Here is a 15,627-nt window from a genome sequence, read left to right as displayed (position 1 = left end):
TCCTCCACCATTATTGAGGGTCTTTCTAGTCTACTCACAGCAGCACGTGATCAGAGATTTCAGTAGGGCCTATTTCTTCTCCAATGATCTGAGATACCTAAATTCTGGAGGCCAAAATATAATCAGTGTGCATTGTGAATTTCTGGGTACAGAGATCCAGCTAACTCATAGCTGGTTAAGTGTGATATTTGGCACTTTACCGGTTAAAGATAGCTGCATAAATAGGACTCCATAAAAAGCATTCCTATCTTTATGCGGTTCTTCACGGCTGGTTAAATGCTATGTGTTAGCCAGCTCTCTGTGCCTGGAAAATGAATGCCAGAGCCTAGACTTGGTCTGGGAATTGAATTTCCAAGTTTAACGTTGGCGGCAGTCAGCAAGATGCTGATCGCCGCTGTCTGAATATCATGCCCATAGCATATGGTATGATGCCATATAACATATACACACTTGATCTTAAGCTGTCCTTGCTGGTTTTGGAGCATAGACTGTAGATGTCTGCTTACTGAATTTACTGTCAAAGCCCACTCCAGCCCATCCAGATCTGCATTGTCATAATCAGGACACAGACCATATTCCCCAGCTACTAATTTTGTATTGATAGCCTTACAAGATAGACAGTAATTCTACAGTGCAGTTTTACAAATGTGAATGCAGTATTACATATTCAATTACACCATCCAGCTTTCCTCATTTTCAGTAACTCATCTACTCAATAGCCATACCCAGAAAGCGTGGCCAGCCAGTTTTCTATAAGAGGTTTTGTTCTCAGTTGGTAAGTCCATAAAAAACACCTTGGAATCCAATGGAAGACTGGCATTGGTTAGATTCTTACCTGTCCTGTTGCCTTCAGTGTCTTTTACTTCAAAGGTTTCCTTTTGGTAAATTGATATTACAGTGAGCGAAAGGAAGAAATGGTGCCCCCTCTTCTGGAAACACAAGTAGGCCTCCCATCCACTGCCAGGCTTACTGTACTGTTGTTGGTCTAGAGGGGATATGAGGAATCCCAGTTGCTTCTACCCATGACAGCGCCTCTAGAGGTTCCAGCAGCCATTTTGAGATTGGAACCAGTATAGGCAGGAGCAATCGACAGCTATTATGTCAGTGGAGCCAACATGGGCAGGAGTGACTGGGGATTGCTCCTACCCCAAGTCTGATGTGGAACCCAGTTTGGGAATCACTGCTATATATAGGCCATAAACCACCTGTCCTGCTTTTCCCCACCTCTCCATTCATCTCCCCCTTACCCATCCTCTTTACCCCATCTGATAATATCTAGTAGTAAAACTTTGTAGGTCTATGTCACACTTTGGTTATGTTGTATTAGAATGCCTCATCCAAATAATAAATACACAGATGGTCTTTCTTATCAACGCATTTATTTCTTGTTCTGCCTGTGCTGTTAATATCTGCTTAACCACTGCATCATGGCACGGCGACAGTCTAATCTTTGTAACTTGTTGGCTCCACATGCACGTTCCAGCCAGAACCTGAAACCCTCTCTGTTAGAATTAAACTTGCGCAGCAAGTGAGTAGCCCTGGTATATCCTTTGCGTTTCAGCCTTTTCCCCAGCACTTCTCCAATCCCAGGCACAGCAGTGATTGGGAGAAAGTCCAAATGTTCTCTAATGAAACCCCTGTGTTTCAGAGTAACTTTAGCCATTGCTTTTTCTTCTCTTGTGTTAGACCAGCTGCTTTCTTAGTGTCAGTCCTTCTTAGATCAGACCTAGATCTTGTCTGGGATTCTTTCAGTGCTGGTGTGTCCTGCAGGCTCCCACGCTGTTATTTCTGTTCTATTTCATTGCCAGTGTCAGTCCTACTGACTGCAGTGGTTAGTTACACATGCAGAAACTGAGTCAGTCCAGCAGGCCCAGACTTAACCAGCACTGATACCTGTGCCTCATTATTGTGCAGTCCTAGAGTCACAATGATCAGTGACATCACCATGGACTTGCAGCAAACCTATTGCACTTGAGTATTATAATCTATGTAGCATACCATTTTGTTGTTTAGGAATAATAAAGGCCCTCATTATGCTGTCTTTTTATTTCAGCTTCCTTGGAGAGAAGGTTCTTTCCACGTGAGAGGAAAAAGCATCGTAAGATTTTTTTTGTGTTTCTTTGTTGTCCCTTACTTAATCTCTCCTACCCTCACCAATTGACCAGATGACTTTTTGGGTGCTTGCTGGCCATGGACCTGGAAAGGTATTGATACAACAGAGTCTTGTACTCGTCTAGACCCTCCTTGAAATTTTTTCTCCCACCGTGATCTCCAAGCACTTTATCTCTCAGAAACAAATACATCTTACCACTACATTATATAGCGATACATTTGGTGTTCTTAGAATTTCAGCTTAAAAAAACATTTTGAACAGCAGGGGAGTCCAGCTCCCCAGGCCCAGGGTTCTTGTTTGAGGAATGGTAAAATAACCAATACAATTATTTGGGGTTACCTTGTGGTGTTGCCCTTTTGGCAGTTAGGAGGGTTGGGGAGGGAATGTGGGGGGACTCACATACTTTCAGCACTTTCTACATTGTTGTTGATCTCTCAGATTATGTCTTTTAACAGGTTTGTAAATTTCACCTGTAATCTGTTATGGCTGGTTTGCCAATGTGCTCTTGTTTAATAATAATAAAAATATGTTGAACAGTATCTAGACAATGAGGGTTATTACTAATGCTAGTGGAAAGAATAATTTTTACTATGCCTTTAGTTTAAGATGTGCTATGTTGTATCCTCTCTGTGAAAAAGTATTTAGTGTGGTATCAGGGCCGTGCCTAGGGTCTCTGGTGCCCCCCTGAAGACCATCAGTTGGCGCCCCCCCCCCCCCCCCCTGTGTGGCACAAGATGCAAAGGAAATAGGAGCTGAAAGATGGAGTGCATCTTTGTTGAATTGCTGAACAAATAGAGGGTTTACAACCACTTAGCTTTTCGTGCTTTCATGTTCACGAAATTAGTAATTAAATCTTTGATATCTAACTGGGCACATATATCATTCTCAATAGCAATCATGGCAAGGCTTACAAGCCTTTCTTGCGAAATACTTGATCGCAAATAATTTTTTATGATTTTTAACTGTGAAAATGATCACTCACCACTTGCCACACAGACAGGAATTGTCAGCAATATTCTTAGAAACAAATTGCTATACATTGCAAAATAAGATAGCAGATTTAAATTCTCAAAGTGGACATATTCCAAACACTAAAATGAAAAAATGATTTTTTTCTACCTTTGTTGTCTGATGACTTTCTTTTTCTGATTCTGCTGCTATCTGTCCTCTTAACTCCGTTTCCAGGGCTTTCTTTCCATTTATTTCTTTACTTTCCTCCTTTCTTCTTCATTTCTTGCTCTATATCCATAAGTAAAAGCTGGGTCCTCCGCAGACTCGACTGTCCAGTGGATCCAGCTTCTGCCTATTTTCTCCATCCATGTGCAGTTTTTCTCCTCTCTTCCTTTTCCCTCATCTCATCTCCTTCCTATGTTCCCTCCCCTCCATCGATGCCCAGCAATTCTTCTCTCTCCCTTCCCCTCCATCCATGTGCATCTCCTTCCTCTGTCTTCCCTTCCCTCCCCTCCATCCATGTCCAGCAATTTCTCCTCTCTCCCTGAGCCCTGCCCTCCCATCCATGTCCATCCTTGTCCCTCTCTGCCCTTCCCTCCTCCATCCATATCCAGCAATTCTCCTCTCTCCCCTCCCCTCCATTTCCAGCAATTTCTCCTCTCCCTGGGCCCTGCCCTCCCATCCATGTCCATCCTTGTCCATCGATGCTCCTCTCTGCCCTTCCCTCCTCCATCCATCCTTCCATGTCCATCTGCCCGCCCTCTGAGTCTGGTTTCTTGTATTTAATTTAAATTTACCTCCATTGTGGCAGCAACTGCGCAACATCAGTGAAAGCACTGCCGCTCGTTTGTTCCCTCAGTGTCCCGCCTTCTTCTGACGTCATTTCCTTGCGAGGGCGGGACACTGAGGGAACGAACGAGCGCAAAGGGAAGGCTGGATACGTCGGCAGCGCTTTCACTGACGCTGCTCAGCTGCTGCGACGTCGGAGGTAAAAGATTTAAAGCCCCCAGGGCGGCGTGGAGCTGAGGTAAGTGGCCAGGGTAAGCACCGCGGTGGCGCCCTCCAGAGGTCGGCGCCCCCCTGCGGTGCTTACCCCGCTTACTGTGTTGGCACGGCCCTGTGTGGTATCTTATATTGTTTTAAGTAATTTATGTATATGTATTTTTTCCTCATCCAGAATTGTGTGTAGTGCAAGGGTATAGTTATAAATAAATAAATGAGTACCCCATGATTTCTGATTTCCTGAACAGCCTTTCATGAGATACTTTCTCAAATGCCTTTTGAAAATCCAGATACACAGTATTAATCTGCTCACCTTTATCCACGTGTTTATTCACCTCTTCAAAGAAATGTAGTAGATTGAGGAGGCAGGATGTCCCTTGACTAAATCCATGTTGGCTTTGTCTTATTAATCCATGCTTATGTATGTATATGCTCTGTAATTTTGTTCTTTATAATAGTTTCTACCATTTTGTCTGGCACAGACGTTAGGCTCACCTAGAATACTGTGTGCAATTCTGGTCACCGCATCTCAAAAAAGATATAGTGGAATTACAAAAGGTACAGAGAAGGGCGATGAAAATGATAAAGGGGATGGGACAACTTCCCCATGAAGAAAAGCTGAAACAGCTTGAGCTCTTCAGCTTGGTGAAAAGACTGCTGAGGGGCAATATGATAGAGGTATATAAAATACTGACTGGAGTGGAACGGGTAGACTTTTTTCCAAAAATACTAGGATTAGGGGGCACACAATGAATCTACAAAGTAGTAAATTTAAAACGAATTGGAGAAAATTTTTCTTCACTCAACGTGTAATTAAACTCTGGAATTTGTTGCCAGAGAATGTGGTAAAAGCAGTTAGCGAGGTTTAAAAAAGGTTTGGATAGTTTCCTAAAAGAAATGTCCATAAGCCATTATTACAATGGACTTGGGAAAATCCACTGCTTATGTCTGGGATAAGCAACATAAAATGTACTGTTTTGGGATCTTGCCAGGTATTTGTTACCTGGCTCGGCCACTGTTGGAAACAGGATACTGGGCTTGATGGACCTTCGGTCTGTCCAAGTATGGCAACACTTATGTCTATAATTTCCCGGATCAGATCACCTCTGGAACCTTTTTTTAAAAATGGCTTTATGATAAACTGGCTCTTCCGAATGTTCTTCAAGAACAAAGAGAAATTATTTTTGGGTTTAAAAATTCTTTTGTTTCCTGATGTTTCGAGGGAAACCCAACAAAGACGGAAACAATTTTTGATTTTGAAATCTGCCATTTTGCAATTAGGGGGAACATTCTATTTGAGATTTCCTTGTAAATGTATAGTAAGATACAATACAGTCAAATATGTATTAATGGAACCCTCTCATTTAATATCTTTTGTTGCTTCAAAAAGATCTTGAGGGGAGTAATTAGAATTATTTAATACCAGTTCCGTCCCAGGTGCAAAGTTTGCCTTGAGAAAATTTTTTTTTCCTTATATTCCTCTTTTTATTAATCTTGGAATCCAATAATGTGGACTTGAGTGTTTAAGTTGTATGTATTATTTAATATTTCTTTAATATTTTGTTTCTTAGGTTCAGCACTTTCCTGAACAAGAGTAAATCCTTGATATAATGATTTAAACTTATAAATAAAAACTTTTTTTAAAAATGGCTTTATATTAACCACCCTTCAATCTTCTAGTACCATGTTTGATTTTAAAGATAAATTACATATTATTAAAAATAGCACTGCAAGTTCATTTTTCAGTTCTGTCAGCACTCTGGGATATATTTTATCCGGTTCAGGTGATTCACTAACTTGCACTAGGAGTAGAGACTCTTTGTTCCCCATTTTTATATCACAACGTATACACACTTTGCTGTCTCTACAAAGTTGTTTGATTTTCAGGTAGAAATTATGAAGGTGATTTTATAAAAGTAGGCTGGATGCCTATATTGAGGCTGTAGAAAAGTGAGCAGATAATTCATTAAAGACTTACTGGCAGATGCAAAAAGTCCCTGGAAACATCTGACTTCAAGATCCTTGGTAAAAGTTGAAAACAGCGAGTGATTCCCAAAGGGAATCACATGCAAATGGGCTGCTTGCAAAAACAGCAAGCAGCTTGGTAGGGAGAAAACTAGTCTCTAAGCTGTGCATGCGCAGAACAATCAGTCATTAGGTGTGGCTTCTCTGCGCATGCTCAGAACAGCGTCTGCTATCCACGGCTTTCATACACACATACAAGCTGCATATAGCTACTACTACTACTATTTAGCATTTCTATAGCACTACAAGGCATACGCAGCGCTGCACAAACATAGAAGAAAGACAGTCCCTGCTCAAAGAGCTTACAATCTAATAGACAAAAAATAAATAAAGTAAGCAAATCAAATCAATTAATGTGAACGGGAAGGAAGAGAGGAGGGTAGGTGGAGGCGAGTGGTTACAAGTGGTTACGAGTCAAAAGCAATGTTAAAGAGGTGGGCTTTCAGTCTAGATTTAAAGGTGGCCAAGGATGGGGCAAGACGTAGGGGCTCAGGAAGTTTATTCCAGGCGTAGGGTGCAGCGAGACAGAAGGCGCGAAGTCTGGAGTTGGCAGTAGTGGAGAAGGGAACAGATAAGAAGGATTTATCCATGGAGCGGAGTGCACGGGGAAGGGGGGTGTAGGGAAGGACGAGTGTGGAGAGATACTGGGGAGCAGCAGAGTGAATACATTTATAGGTTAGTAGAAGAAGTTTGAACAGGATGCGAAAACGGATAGGGAGCCAGTGAAGGGTCTTGAGGAGAGGGGTAGTATGAGTAAAGCGACCCTGGCGGAAGATGAGACGGGCAGCAGAGTTTTGAACCGACTGGAGAGGGGAGAGGTGACTAAGTGGGAGGCCAGCAAGAAGCAGATTGCAGTAGTCTAAACGAGAGGTGACAAGGGTGTGGATGAGGGTTTTGGTAGAGTGCTCGGAAAGAAAGGGGCGGATTTTACGGATGTTGTAAAGAAAGAAACGACAGGTCTTGGCGGTCTGCTGGATATGAGCAGAGAAGGAGAGAGAAGAGTCAAAGATGACCCCCAAGGTTTCGAGCTGAGGAGACAGGGAGAATGAGAGAGCCATCAACAGAAATAGAAAACGGGGGGAGCGGGGAGGTGGGTTTGGGGGGGAAAATGAGAAGCTCGGTTTTGGTCATATTTAATTTCAGGTGGCGTTGAGACATCCAGGCAGCAATGTCAGACAAGCACGCTGAAACTTTGGTTTGGATGCAAGGTGAGATATCAGGGGTAGAAAGGTAGATTTGGGAGTCATCAGCATAGAGATGGTAGGAAAAGCCATGGGATGAGATTAATGAACCAAGGGAAGAAGTGTAGATAGAAAAGAGGAGGGGACCAAGAACAGAACCCTGAGGTACGCCGACAGGCAGAGGGATAGAAGTAGAAGAGGATCCACCAGAGTAAACACTAAAGGTGCGGAGGGAGAGGTAGGAAGAGAACCAGGAAAGGACAGAGCCCTGGAATCCAAGTGAGGACAGGGTATCGAGAAGTATGCTGTGATCGACAGTGTCAAAAGCTGCGGAAAGATCAAGAAGAATGAGGATGGAATATTGACCTCTGGATTTAGCCAGTAATAGGTCATTGGAGACTTTAGTAAGCGCAGTTTCGGTTGAGTGGAGAGGGCGAAAACCAGATTGTAATGGGTCAAGAATAGCATGTGAGGAGAGAAAATCAAGGCAGCGGCGGTGAACAGCACGCTCAAGTAATTTGGAGAGAAAAGGAAGGAGGGAGATGGGTCGGTAATTAGAGGGACAAGTAGGGTCAAGTGAAGGCTTCTTAAGGAGAGGTGTGACCACAGCATGTTTAAAGGCAGCAGGGACAGTCGCAGTGGAAAGTGAGAGGTTGAGAATGTGACAGATAAAAGGAATAATAGTAGGAGAGATGGCATTAAGAAGGTGGGTGGGAATGGGATCAGAGGAACAGGTGGTACATTTTGAGGAAGAAAGGAGAAGTGTAGTTTCCTCAATAGTAACTTCAGGAAAGGAGGAAAGGGAATGAGGGGAAGGAGAGAGAGGGGAACGGACTAGTGGAGGGAGAGCTGGTGAGGTAGAGAAAGCAAGGTTTATCTTTTGAACCTTGTTGTGAAAGAATTCAGCAAGGGTCTGAGGAGATAATGAAGGGGGAGTTGGGGGAGGGGGCACCTTGAGGAGAGAGTTCAATGTGGTGAAGAGAAGTCGAGGATTAGAGCCAAGAGAGTTGGTCAGTTGGATATAATAATCCTGTTTGGCAAGTAAAAGAGCAGATTGGAAGGAGGTCAGCATGAACTTAAAGTGTAAGAAATCAGCAAGGGCCCGAGATTTCCGCCAGAGGCGTTCGGCGGAGCGGGTACAGGAACGTAGGTAGCGGATATTAGAAGTCAGCCAAGGTTGGGGTTTTGTACGCCTTACAGGGCGGGTCATCAAAGGTGCAAGAGTGTCTAAGGCAGAGTATACAGTATTGTTGTAAGAAGAAACAGCCTCGTTGACAGACGTGGATGGTGCCACAGTAGAGAGGAGGTTTGAAACATGGGAGGATAGAGATGAAGGGTCAATATCGTGAAGATTCCTAGATAAATTAGATAGGATAGGACGGGACTGGGAGGGAGGAGATTTAAGTGTGAAAGTTATAAGATGGTGATCAGAGGAGGGATGATCAGAGGCAAGGAAACTAGAAGGTGAACAGTTGGAGGAGAAGATGAGATCAAGACAGTGACCATTTTGATGAGTGGGGGAGGTGGAGCATAGTTGGAGATTAAAGGAGGACGTTAAAGCGAGTAACTTGGAAATATAAGAGTTGGAAGGATCATTAGCAGGAATATTAAAGTCACCAAGGATGAGAGAGCTTTTTTTTTTTTTTCCCAAAACTTTTTTGATCGCTGCCACTGCTTATTACTCCCAAGGCTTGTCAAGTGTTTCATCAGTTATAGAAGCAGGGGCCAAGCCTTAGCCAGTTTCATACAGTTCTTACTTTTGCAGCAAGCTAAGGAATTTCAAAGAGAAGCAGGCATCTTATGTCTAGAGTTTTTTTAATTATTTTGTTTTTCACTATGGTAACACCCTTCTTTTCATTTCACCCTTTGGGAAATACATCCGAAAAAAACTTGAGCTACAGTGGGAATCAGACCCAGTTCACCAGGATTAAAGCCTGCTGGACTAACCACTAGGCTACTGTCTCATTCAGCTATTGACGATAAGGAGAATAAGTCTTTAATTAAAGATATCACTGAGGAGGAAATACTCAGCTTTCCAATGGCTAACAATGCCTACATTGAAATATTTTTTTTTTAAATTACTTCTTAGAATAAAACTCTGTCCATGGATCATTTCCCAAAGCTGACATTTTTACCGAAACTAGACTAAGACTCTCTATATATACAGAATTATAAGCCACTATCACTGATTAATGTGGATGATAAAATATATTCAAAATTGCTGGCAACAAGACTTCAGCATGTAATGTCCAAAATTATAAAGAGTGAGCAAAATGGCTTTATGAATGGAAGACTCAAATGACAACACTAGACTTTTTGCTAATGTCCTTCTTCAAGCTTCTAAAACCACTCAATCAATCATAGCTATAGATTTGGATGCAGAAAAAGCCTTCGATCAGGTTGAGTGGCCATACATGTTTTATGCCTTGAAGTGGTTTGGTTCTCCAACTTTTATCAAAATGATTAAAGTACTATATACATCTCCAACAACTAGAATTCAAATCAATAATTTACCGTCTAAGAGAAAACGGACAAGGGTACCCAATGTCACCTTTATTGTTCAACATTGCATTAGAATTTTTATTAATTGCAGTTACAAATAATCCATTTATACAGGGTGTACAGTGTGGTTCAGCAGCAAAATGATCTGCCTATGCAGAGATGTACTTTTGTACACTAGTCCATCATCTATACCATTTTTTCTAGACACCATTAAACAATACTCATATTATTATCTGGATATAAACAACTTCACAAAACTGTCCTGATGCCAATAAACTGTTCAGACATTAAATCTCTGAAGTTGAACAATTCCAATTCAAATGGTCTCCAAACAAGATGAAATATCTTGGCATATTTTTTGGACCTACACTAGAGGAGACAATGCAATATAACGCAATTCATCTACTAAAAGCAGTTCAAGATCTAATATCAAAATAGTCACCTCTAAGATTATTGTGGTGGAGTCAGTTGGCGATGATAAAAATGATAATCACACCTAAAATTAAATGCACATTAAGTATGTTGCCTTTCTTATTCAAATCAGTGCTGTATAAAAATATTGAAAAATCTCTCTCTTCTTTTTTATGGAATAACAAACCTCCCCGTGTAGCTATCATATAAGTACATAAGTATTGCCATACTGGGAAAGACCAAAGGTCCATCAAGCCCGGCATCCTGTTTGCAACAGTGGCCAATCCAGGACACAAATACCTGCCAAGATCCCAAAAAAGTACAAAACATTTTATGCTGCTTATCTCAGAAATAAGCAGTGGATTTTTCCCGTCCATTTTAATAATGGTCTACGGACTTTTCCTTTAGTAAGCCATCCAAACCTTTTTTTTAAACCCCGCAAAGCTAACCGCCTTTACCACATTCTCTGGCAACGAATTCCAGAGTTTAATTACATGTTGAGTGAAGAAACATTTTCTCCGATTCGTTTTACATTTATTACTTTGTAGCTTCATTGAATGCCCCCTAGTCCTAGTATTTTTGGAAAGCGTAAACAGATGCTTCACGTCTACCCTTTCCACTCCACTCATTATTTTATAGACCTCTGTCATATCTCCCCTCAGCCGTCTTTTCTCCAAGCTGAAGAGTCCTAGCCACTTTAGCCTTTCCTCATAGGGAAGTCTTCCCATCCCCTTTATCATTTTTGTCGCCCTTCTCTGCACCTTTTCTAATTCCACAATCAGGCTTATTTTCTAAAGAAAAGGGCGCCCATCTTTCGACACAAATCTGGAGATGGGCGTCCTTCTCTCAGGGTCGCCCAAATGGCATAATTGAAAGCCGATTTTGGGTGTCCGCAACTGCTTCCCGTCGCGGGGACGACCAAAGTTCCCGGGAGCATGTCGGAGTTGTAGCAAAGGCGGGACTGGGTCGTGCCTAACAGATGGGTGTCCTCGAGCAATAATGGAAAAAAGAAGGGCGTCCCTCAATTGCCCATCGCGCCTAACACTTGGACGTCCTTTATCCATACTCAAAAAAAAAAAAAAGACGTCCCTGACGAGCACTTGGACATTTTCACCTGGACATGTTTTTTTAAGGTTGTAGACAGCAATTTATTTAAGGTTGTAGACGGCTATTATACACGCAGCTTGTCTGCGTGTATGAAGCCGTCTTTGGTATGGGCAGAGCAGCCACACACAACGCTTGGCTGCTCTGCACTGGTTTCCCCTCCTTAGGAAGGAAATCGTGTGCAAAAGAGCTAACAGCGAGCAGCTCATTTGCATGCAATTTCCTTCATGCATGCCCGTTCCTTTCTGAATTGCTAAGGGATCGGTAAGGGAAGGGCCTTTTCCGTTCAGTTAGTGCATCAGTTAGTCCACTGCAGTGCCCCCTAGGGTGCCCGGTTGGTGTCCTGGCATGTCAGGGGGACCAGTACACTATGAATGCTGGCTCCTCCCACGACCAAATGAGTTGGTCATTTTTGAGATGGGCGTCCTCAGTTTCCATTATCACCGAAAACCGGGGATGACCATCTCAACATTTATGTCGACCTAAATGTTGAGATTTGGGCATCCCCAACTGTATTATCGAAACAAAAGATGGACTCCCATCTTGTTTCGATAATAATGGTTTCCCTGCCCCTTCGCGAGGACGTCCTGCAAGGACGCCCTCAGAAAAACTTGGGCGCCCCGTTCGATTATGCCCCTCAACATCTTTTTTTTGAGATGCGGTGACCAGAATTGAATGCAATATTCGAGGTGCGGTTGCAGCATGGAGCAATACAATGGCATTATAAAGTCCTCATTTTTGTTTTCCATTCCTTTCCTAATAATACCTACCATTCTATTTGCTTTCTTAGCCGCCACAGCACACTGTGCATAAGGTTTCAACGTATCATCAACGACGACACCTAGATCTCTTTCTTGGTCCGTGACTCCTAACGTGGAACCTTGCATGACATAGCTATAATTTGTTCCTCTTTCCCACATGCATCACTTTGCACTTGCTCACATTAAACGTCATCTGCCATTTAGACGCCCAGTCTCCCAGTCTTGTAAGGTTCTCTTGTAATTTTTCACAGTCCCCTTGCGATTTAACAATTTTGAAAGTTGACCAGGGCGTGTCGGAGGTGGGCCTGGGGCGTGGTTATCAGCCGAGCAGAGATGGGTGCGCTCGGCCGATAATGGAAAAAAGAAAGGCGTTTTTAGCGAGAATTTAGGACACTTTTTTTTACCCTTTTTTCTCACAAACAGGTCCCCAAAAAAGTGCTCTAAATAACCAGATGACCACCGGAGGGAATCGGGAATCACCTCCCCTGACTCCCCCAGTGGTCACTAACCCCCTCCCACCAAAAAAAAAACCCACTTGCAAAAACCTTATTTCCCAGCCTCATGCCACGCTCAAATTCCGTACCCACCTCCATGACAGCAGAATGTGTTCGATCCTCTCACAGCCTTTCCTGGGTCAGATGTGGCTCTCGGGTGCACTGCAGGGTCACATCAGCATTGCATTGTGGTGGGTGTAGGGTATTGGGCTCTGTGATTTCACTAGCTTGTGTTACAGTCTCACGATGTTGGTAGTTGGTAGGCTTTTCTCCCAGGGTGCTTTCCCCCCTGCCTACTGGGTCAGAGTGTGCCCTGTTTTGTTTCCGGTAATCCACGAGGTAGTGGCCATTTTTGTAAATCTGTTTTAGATCCCTTTCATGTGTTAGCCACGTTACAGAACTTAGTTCTTACCTTGAATGTTGCTGAAAGAGGGCATTGTACACCATTCTGCCAGCTCTGAGCTACTGCTAATCTTAGTACCAGGGAGACTCGTTGCCAACTCGGGGCACAACCTCTGATCTGCAGTTAACTGTGAGTAAACGCGATTATTGAAATAAAAGACGTTTTCAGCGAGATTAGTCTTACGGTGTGAACTGCTGTGCCAAGGTTATACAGCAGCAACAAGTCCTGTCCCTGGAGCAGTTTTAGTGGGTAATGCAGTGCACTTCAGGCAGGCGGACCCAGGCCCATCCCCCCCTACCTGTACCACTTGTGGTGGTAAATGGGAGCCCTCTAAGCCCACCCCCAAACCCACTGTACCCACATGTAGGTGCTCCCTTCACCATTAAGTGCTATGGTAATGGTGTTGAGTTGTGGGGAGTGGGTTTTGGGGTCTCAGCACCCAAGGTAAAGGAGCTATGTAACTGGGAGGTAATTTAATGTTTTTTCCTATTTTTTAAAAGTGCCCCCTAGGGTGCCCGGTTGGTGTCCTGGCATGTGAGGGGGACCAGTGCACTACGAGTCCTGGCCCCTCCCACGACCCAAAGCCTTGGATTTGGTCGTTTTTGAGCTGGGACGCTTCGGTTTCGATTATCGCTGAATAACGAAAATGCCCAGCTCAAACAAACGCCCACATCCAATGCATTGGCCTGGCACAAACCGTATTTGCGAATCTAAAGATAAACGTCCATCTTTTTCGAAAATACGATTCGACGGACCCATTCTCGGAGATGGACGTTCTTACACATGGGCGTTTGCGTTCGATTATGCCCCTCCACGTCAAACACCTTTTGAAAATCCAGATACACAATATCAACCGGCTCCCCTTTAGCCACATGTTTGTTCACCCCTTCAAAGAAATGTAATAGATTGGTGAGGCACGATTTCCCTTCACTAAATCCATGTTGGCTTTGTCTCAAAGCTCTCTGCAGCCCACCCTAAACTGGATTGTCATATGCGGGACTCAGACCATACAACCCAACCCAGCACCGGACTTAGTTGATTTAGCCAGAGTCGCCATCTAAGCACCACTTCATGTGCAAGCACATATGCAACCCTTTAAGTTTTGTTTTTTATATCATTCATTTTCTAATTAGAGATCCTCTGTGTTCATCCCATGCCTTTTTAAACTCCGCCACAGTTTTTTTTTCCACCACCTCCCTCGGGAGGTCAATCCAGGTATCCATCACCCTCTCCGTAAAAAAGAATTTTCTCACATTACTCCTAAGTCTTCCACCCGGCAACCTCAATTCATGTCCTCTACTTTTTTTTTTTTTTAATTCATAGAAGTCTTTATTAAGCATTTCACAAACAGGACATTCCATACTCAATTCAGTACATTCCAATATTCTTCACATATTCTAACTCTAACATTGAGTAGCTAACTAAATAACTCTCCAACATGACCAAAATGCTCTAATACATACTTAGTATACTTCAAATTTATAGCAGTTTTACATTGAACAAGTCCTCACTCCCCCCCTCCTGTCCCCCCCCCCCCCCCCCCCCGTCTTCCCTTCCATGTCGTAAATATACTTATTACCCAGAACACCTTTGCAAAAAGGGTTCCCACACCCTTTTCCATTTAGGTAGAGTTTTCCTTTTCACAGCAGTCAGTCTCTCCATCTCACACACATAGCGCACTTTAGTAATCCAACCCGCCATGGAGGGCACCAATGGCCTCTTCCAGTTCTTTGCCAAATGTACTCGAGCCGCTTGTAGGGAGTTCCACACCAAAATCCACTGATCGGACGTAATGCCCTCCGGTCTCTGCCCCAACAAAAAGATCAGAGGATGCCACCGTACAGACCCGTCCACCCACGTCTGAATTGGACCCCTCTCCAGTATGCCTGCCCTTTAGGACATAGCCACCAGATGTGTCCCATGGTCCCCTCCTCACCACAGTTTCGCCAGCACTGCTTCAATGTCTGAGCAAACATATGGTGTAATCTGACCGGTGTCAAGTACCATCTGTAAAATACCTTTATAGCGTTCTCCTGCATTGCTACTGACAAGGAGGATCTCGACAGTCCCTTCTCCAAAGCTAACCAGCCTGCTTCCGATAGTGTAAATTTTAACTCCTGCTCCCACCTGTTCCTATGTAAAAGGGACGATTTTGAGCTTGCCACTAGATAGGCATACAAATGTGATATCATTCCTCTCGTACCTCCCGAGTCTACGCACACCTCCTCCATCGGATGTACTTCCCGTCTCAGGCATCCTACATAAGCCCTCCCTTTCAAAAAGTGCTGTAGTTGTAGGTAGGCATTCCCTTGACCGGAACCCACAGTCAGCCATCAGCGTCTCAAAAGATACAATAGTCTCTCCCACATGCAGCTGTCCTAACATGTCCAATCCTGAGTCTGCCCATCTACCAAAGATGCTATTTCCTATACCAGGTACAAACAAAGGGTTATCTACTATTGGGGCCAGGCCAGACACAGGCGGCTACCTCTCCGGGAACACATGATCCCAATAGTAGAAGGTGGCCTGTACCATAGGCGGAAATTTGCCCACTTGTCCTCTATATTTTCCAGCAAGCCACATTAGATGTCCGAGCTTCCGAGAGCCCACCAAAGCTTGTTCAATGTATACCCACAGCTTATGGTCTTCCCTTCTAAACCAATCTATCGCCGCCCGGGAT

General features: G+C 43.6%; 1 protein-coding gene across 1 annotated transcript in view; it reads left to right on the top strand.

Moving 5' to 3' along the window:
• The window catches only part of LOC115458877 (CMP-N-acetylneuraminate-beta-1,4-galactoside alpha-2,3-sialyltransferase-like), a gene marked incomplete at both ends in the record, with an annotated part of 216,961 nt that overhangs the window by 89,511 nt on the left and 111,823 nt on the right, over positions 1–15,627 (top strand). Inside the window, one exon of the mRNA XM_030188715.1 lies at positions 2,054–2,098. Within this exon, the coding sequence (XP_030044575.1) occupies positions 2,054–2,098 (45 nt within the window). The remainder of the gene's footprint in view (positions 1–2,053; positions 2,099–15,627) is intronic.

Source organism: Microcaecilia unicolor, unplaced genomic scaffold (genome assembly GCF_901765095.1).
Source record: "Microcaecilia unicolor unplaced genomic scaffold, aMicUni1.1, whole genome shotgun sequence".
In the NCBI taxonomy this organism is placed as follows: domain Eukaryota; kingdom Metazoa; phylum Chordata; class Amphibia; order Gymnophiona; family Siphonopidae; genus Microcaecilia; species Microcaecilia unicolor.
The sequence above is the reverse complement of the archived record's forward strand: the minus strand, read 5'-3'. Positions and strand labels throughout refer to the sequence as shown.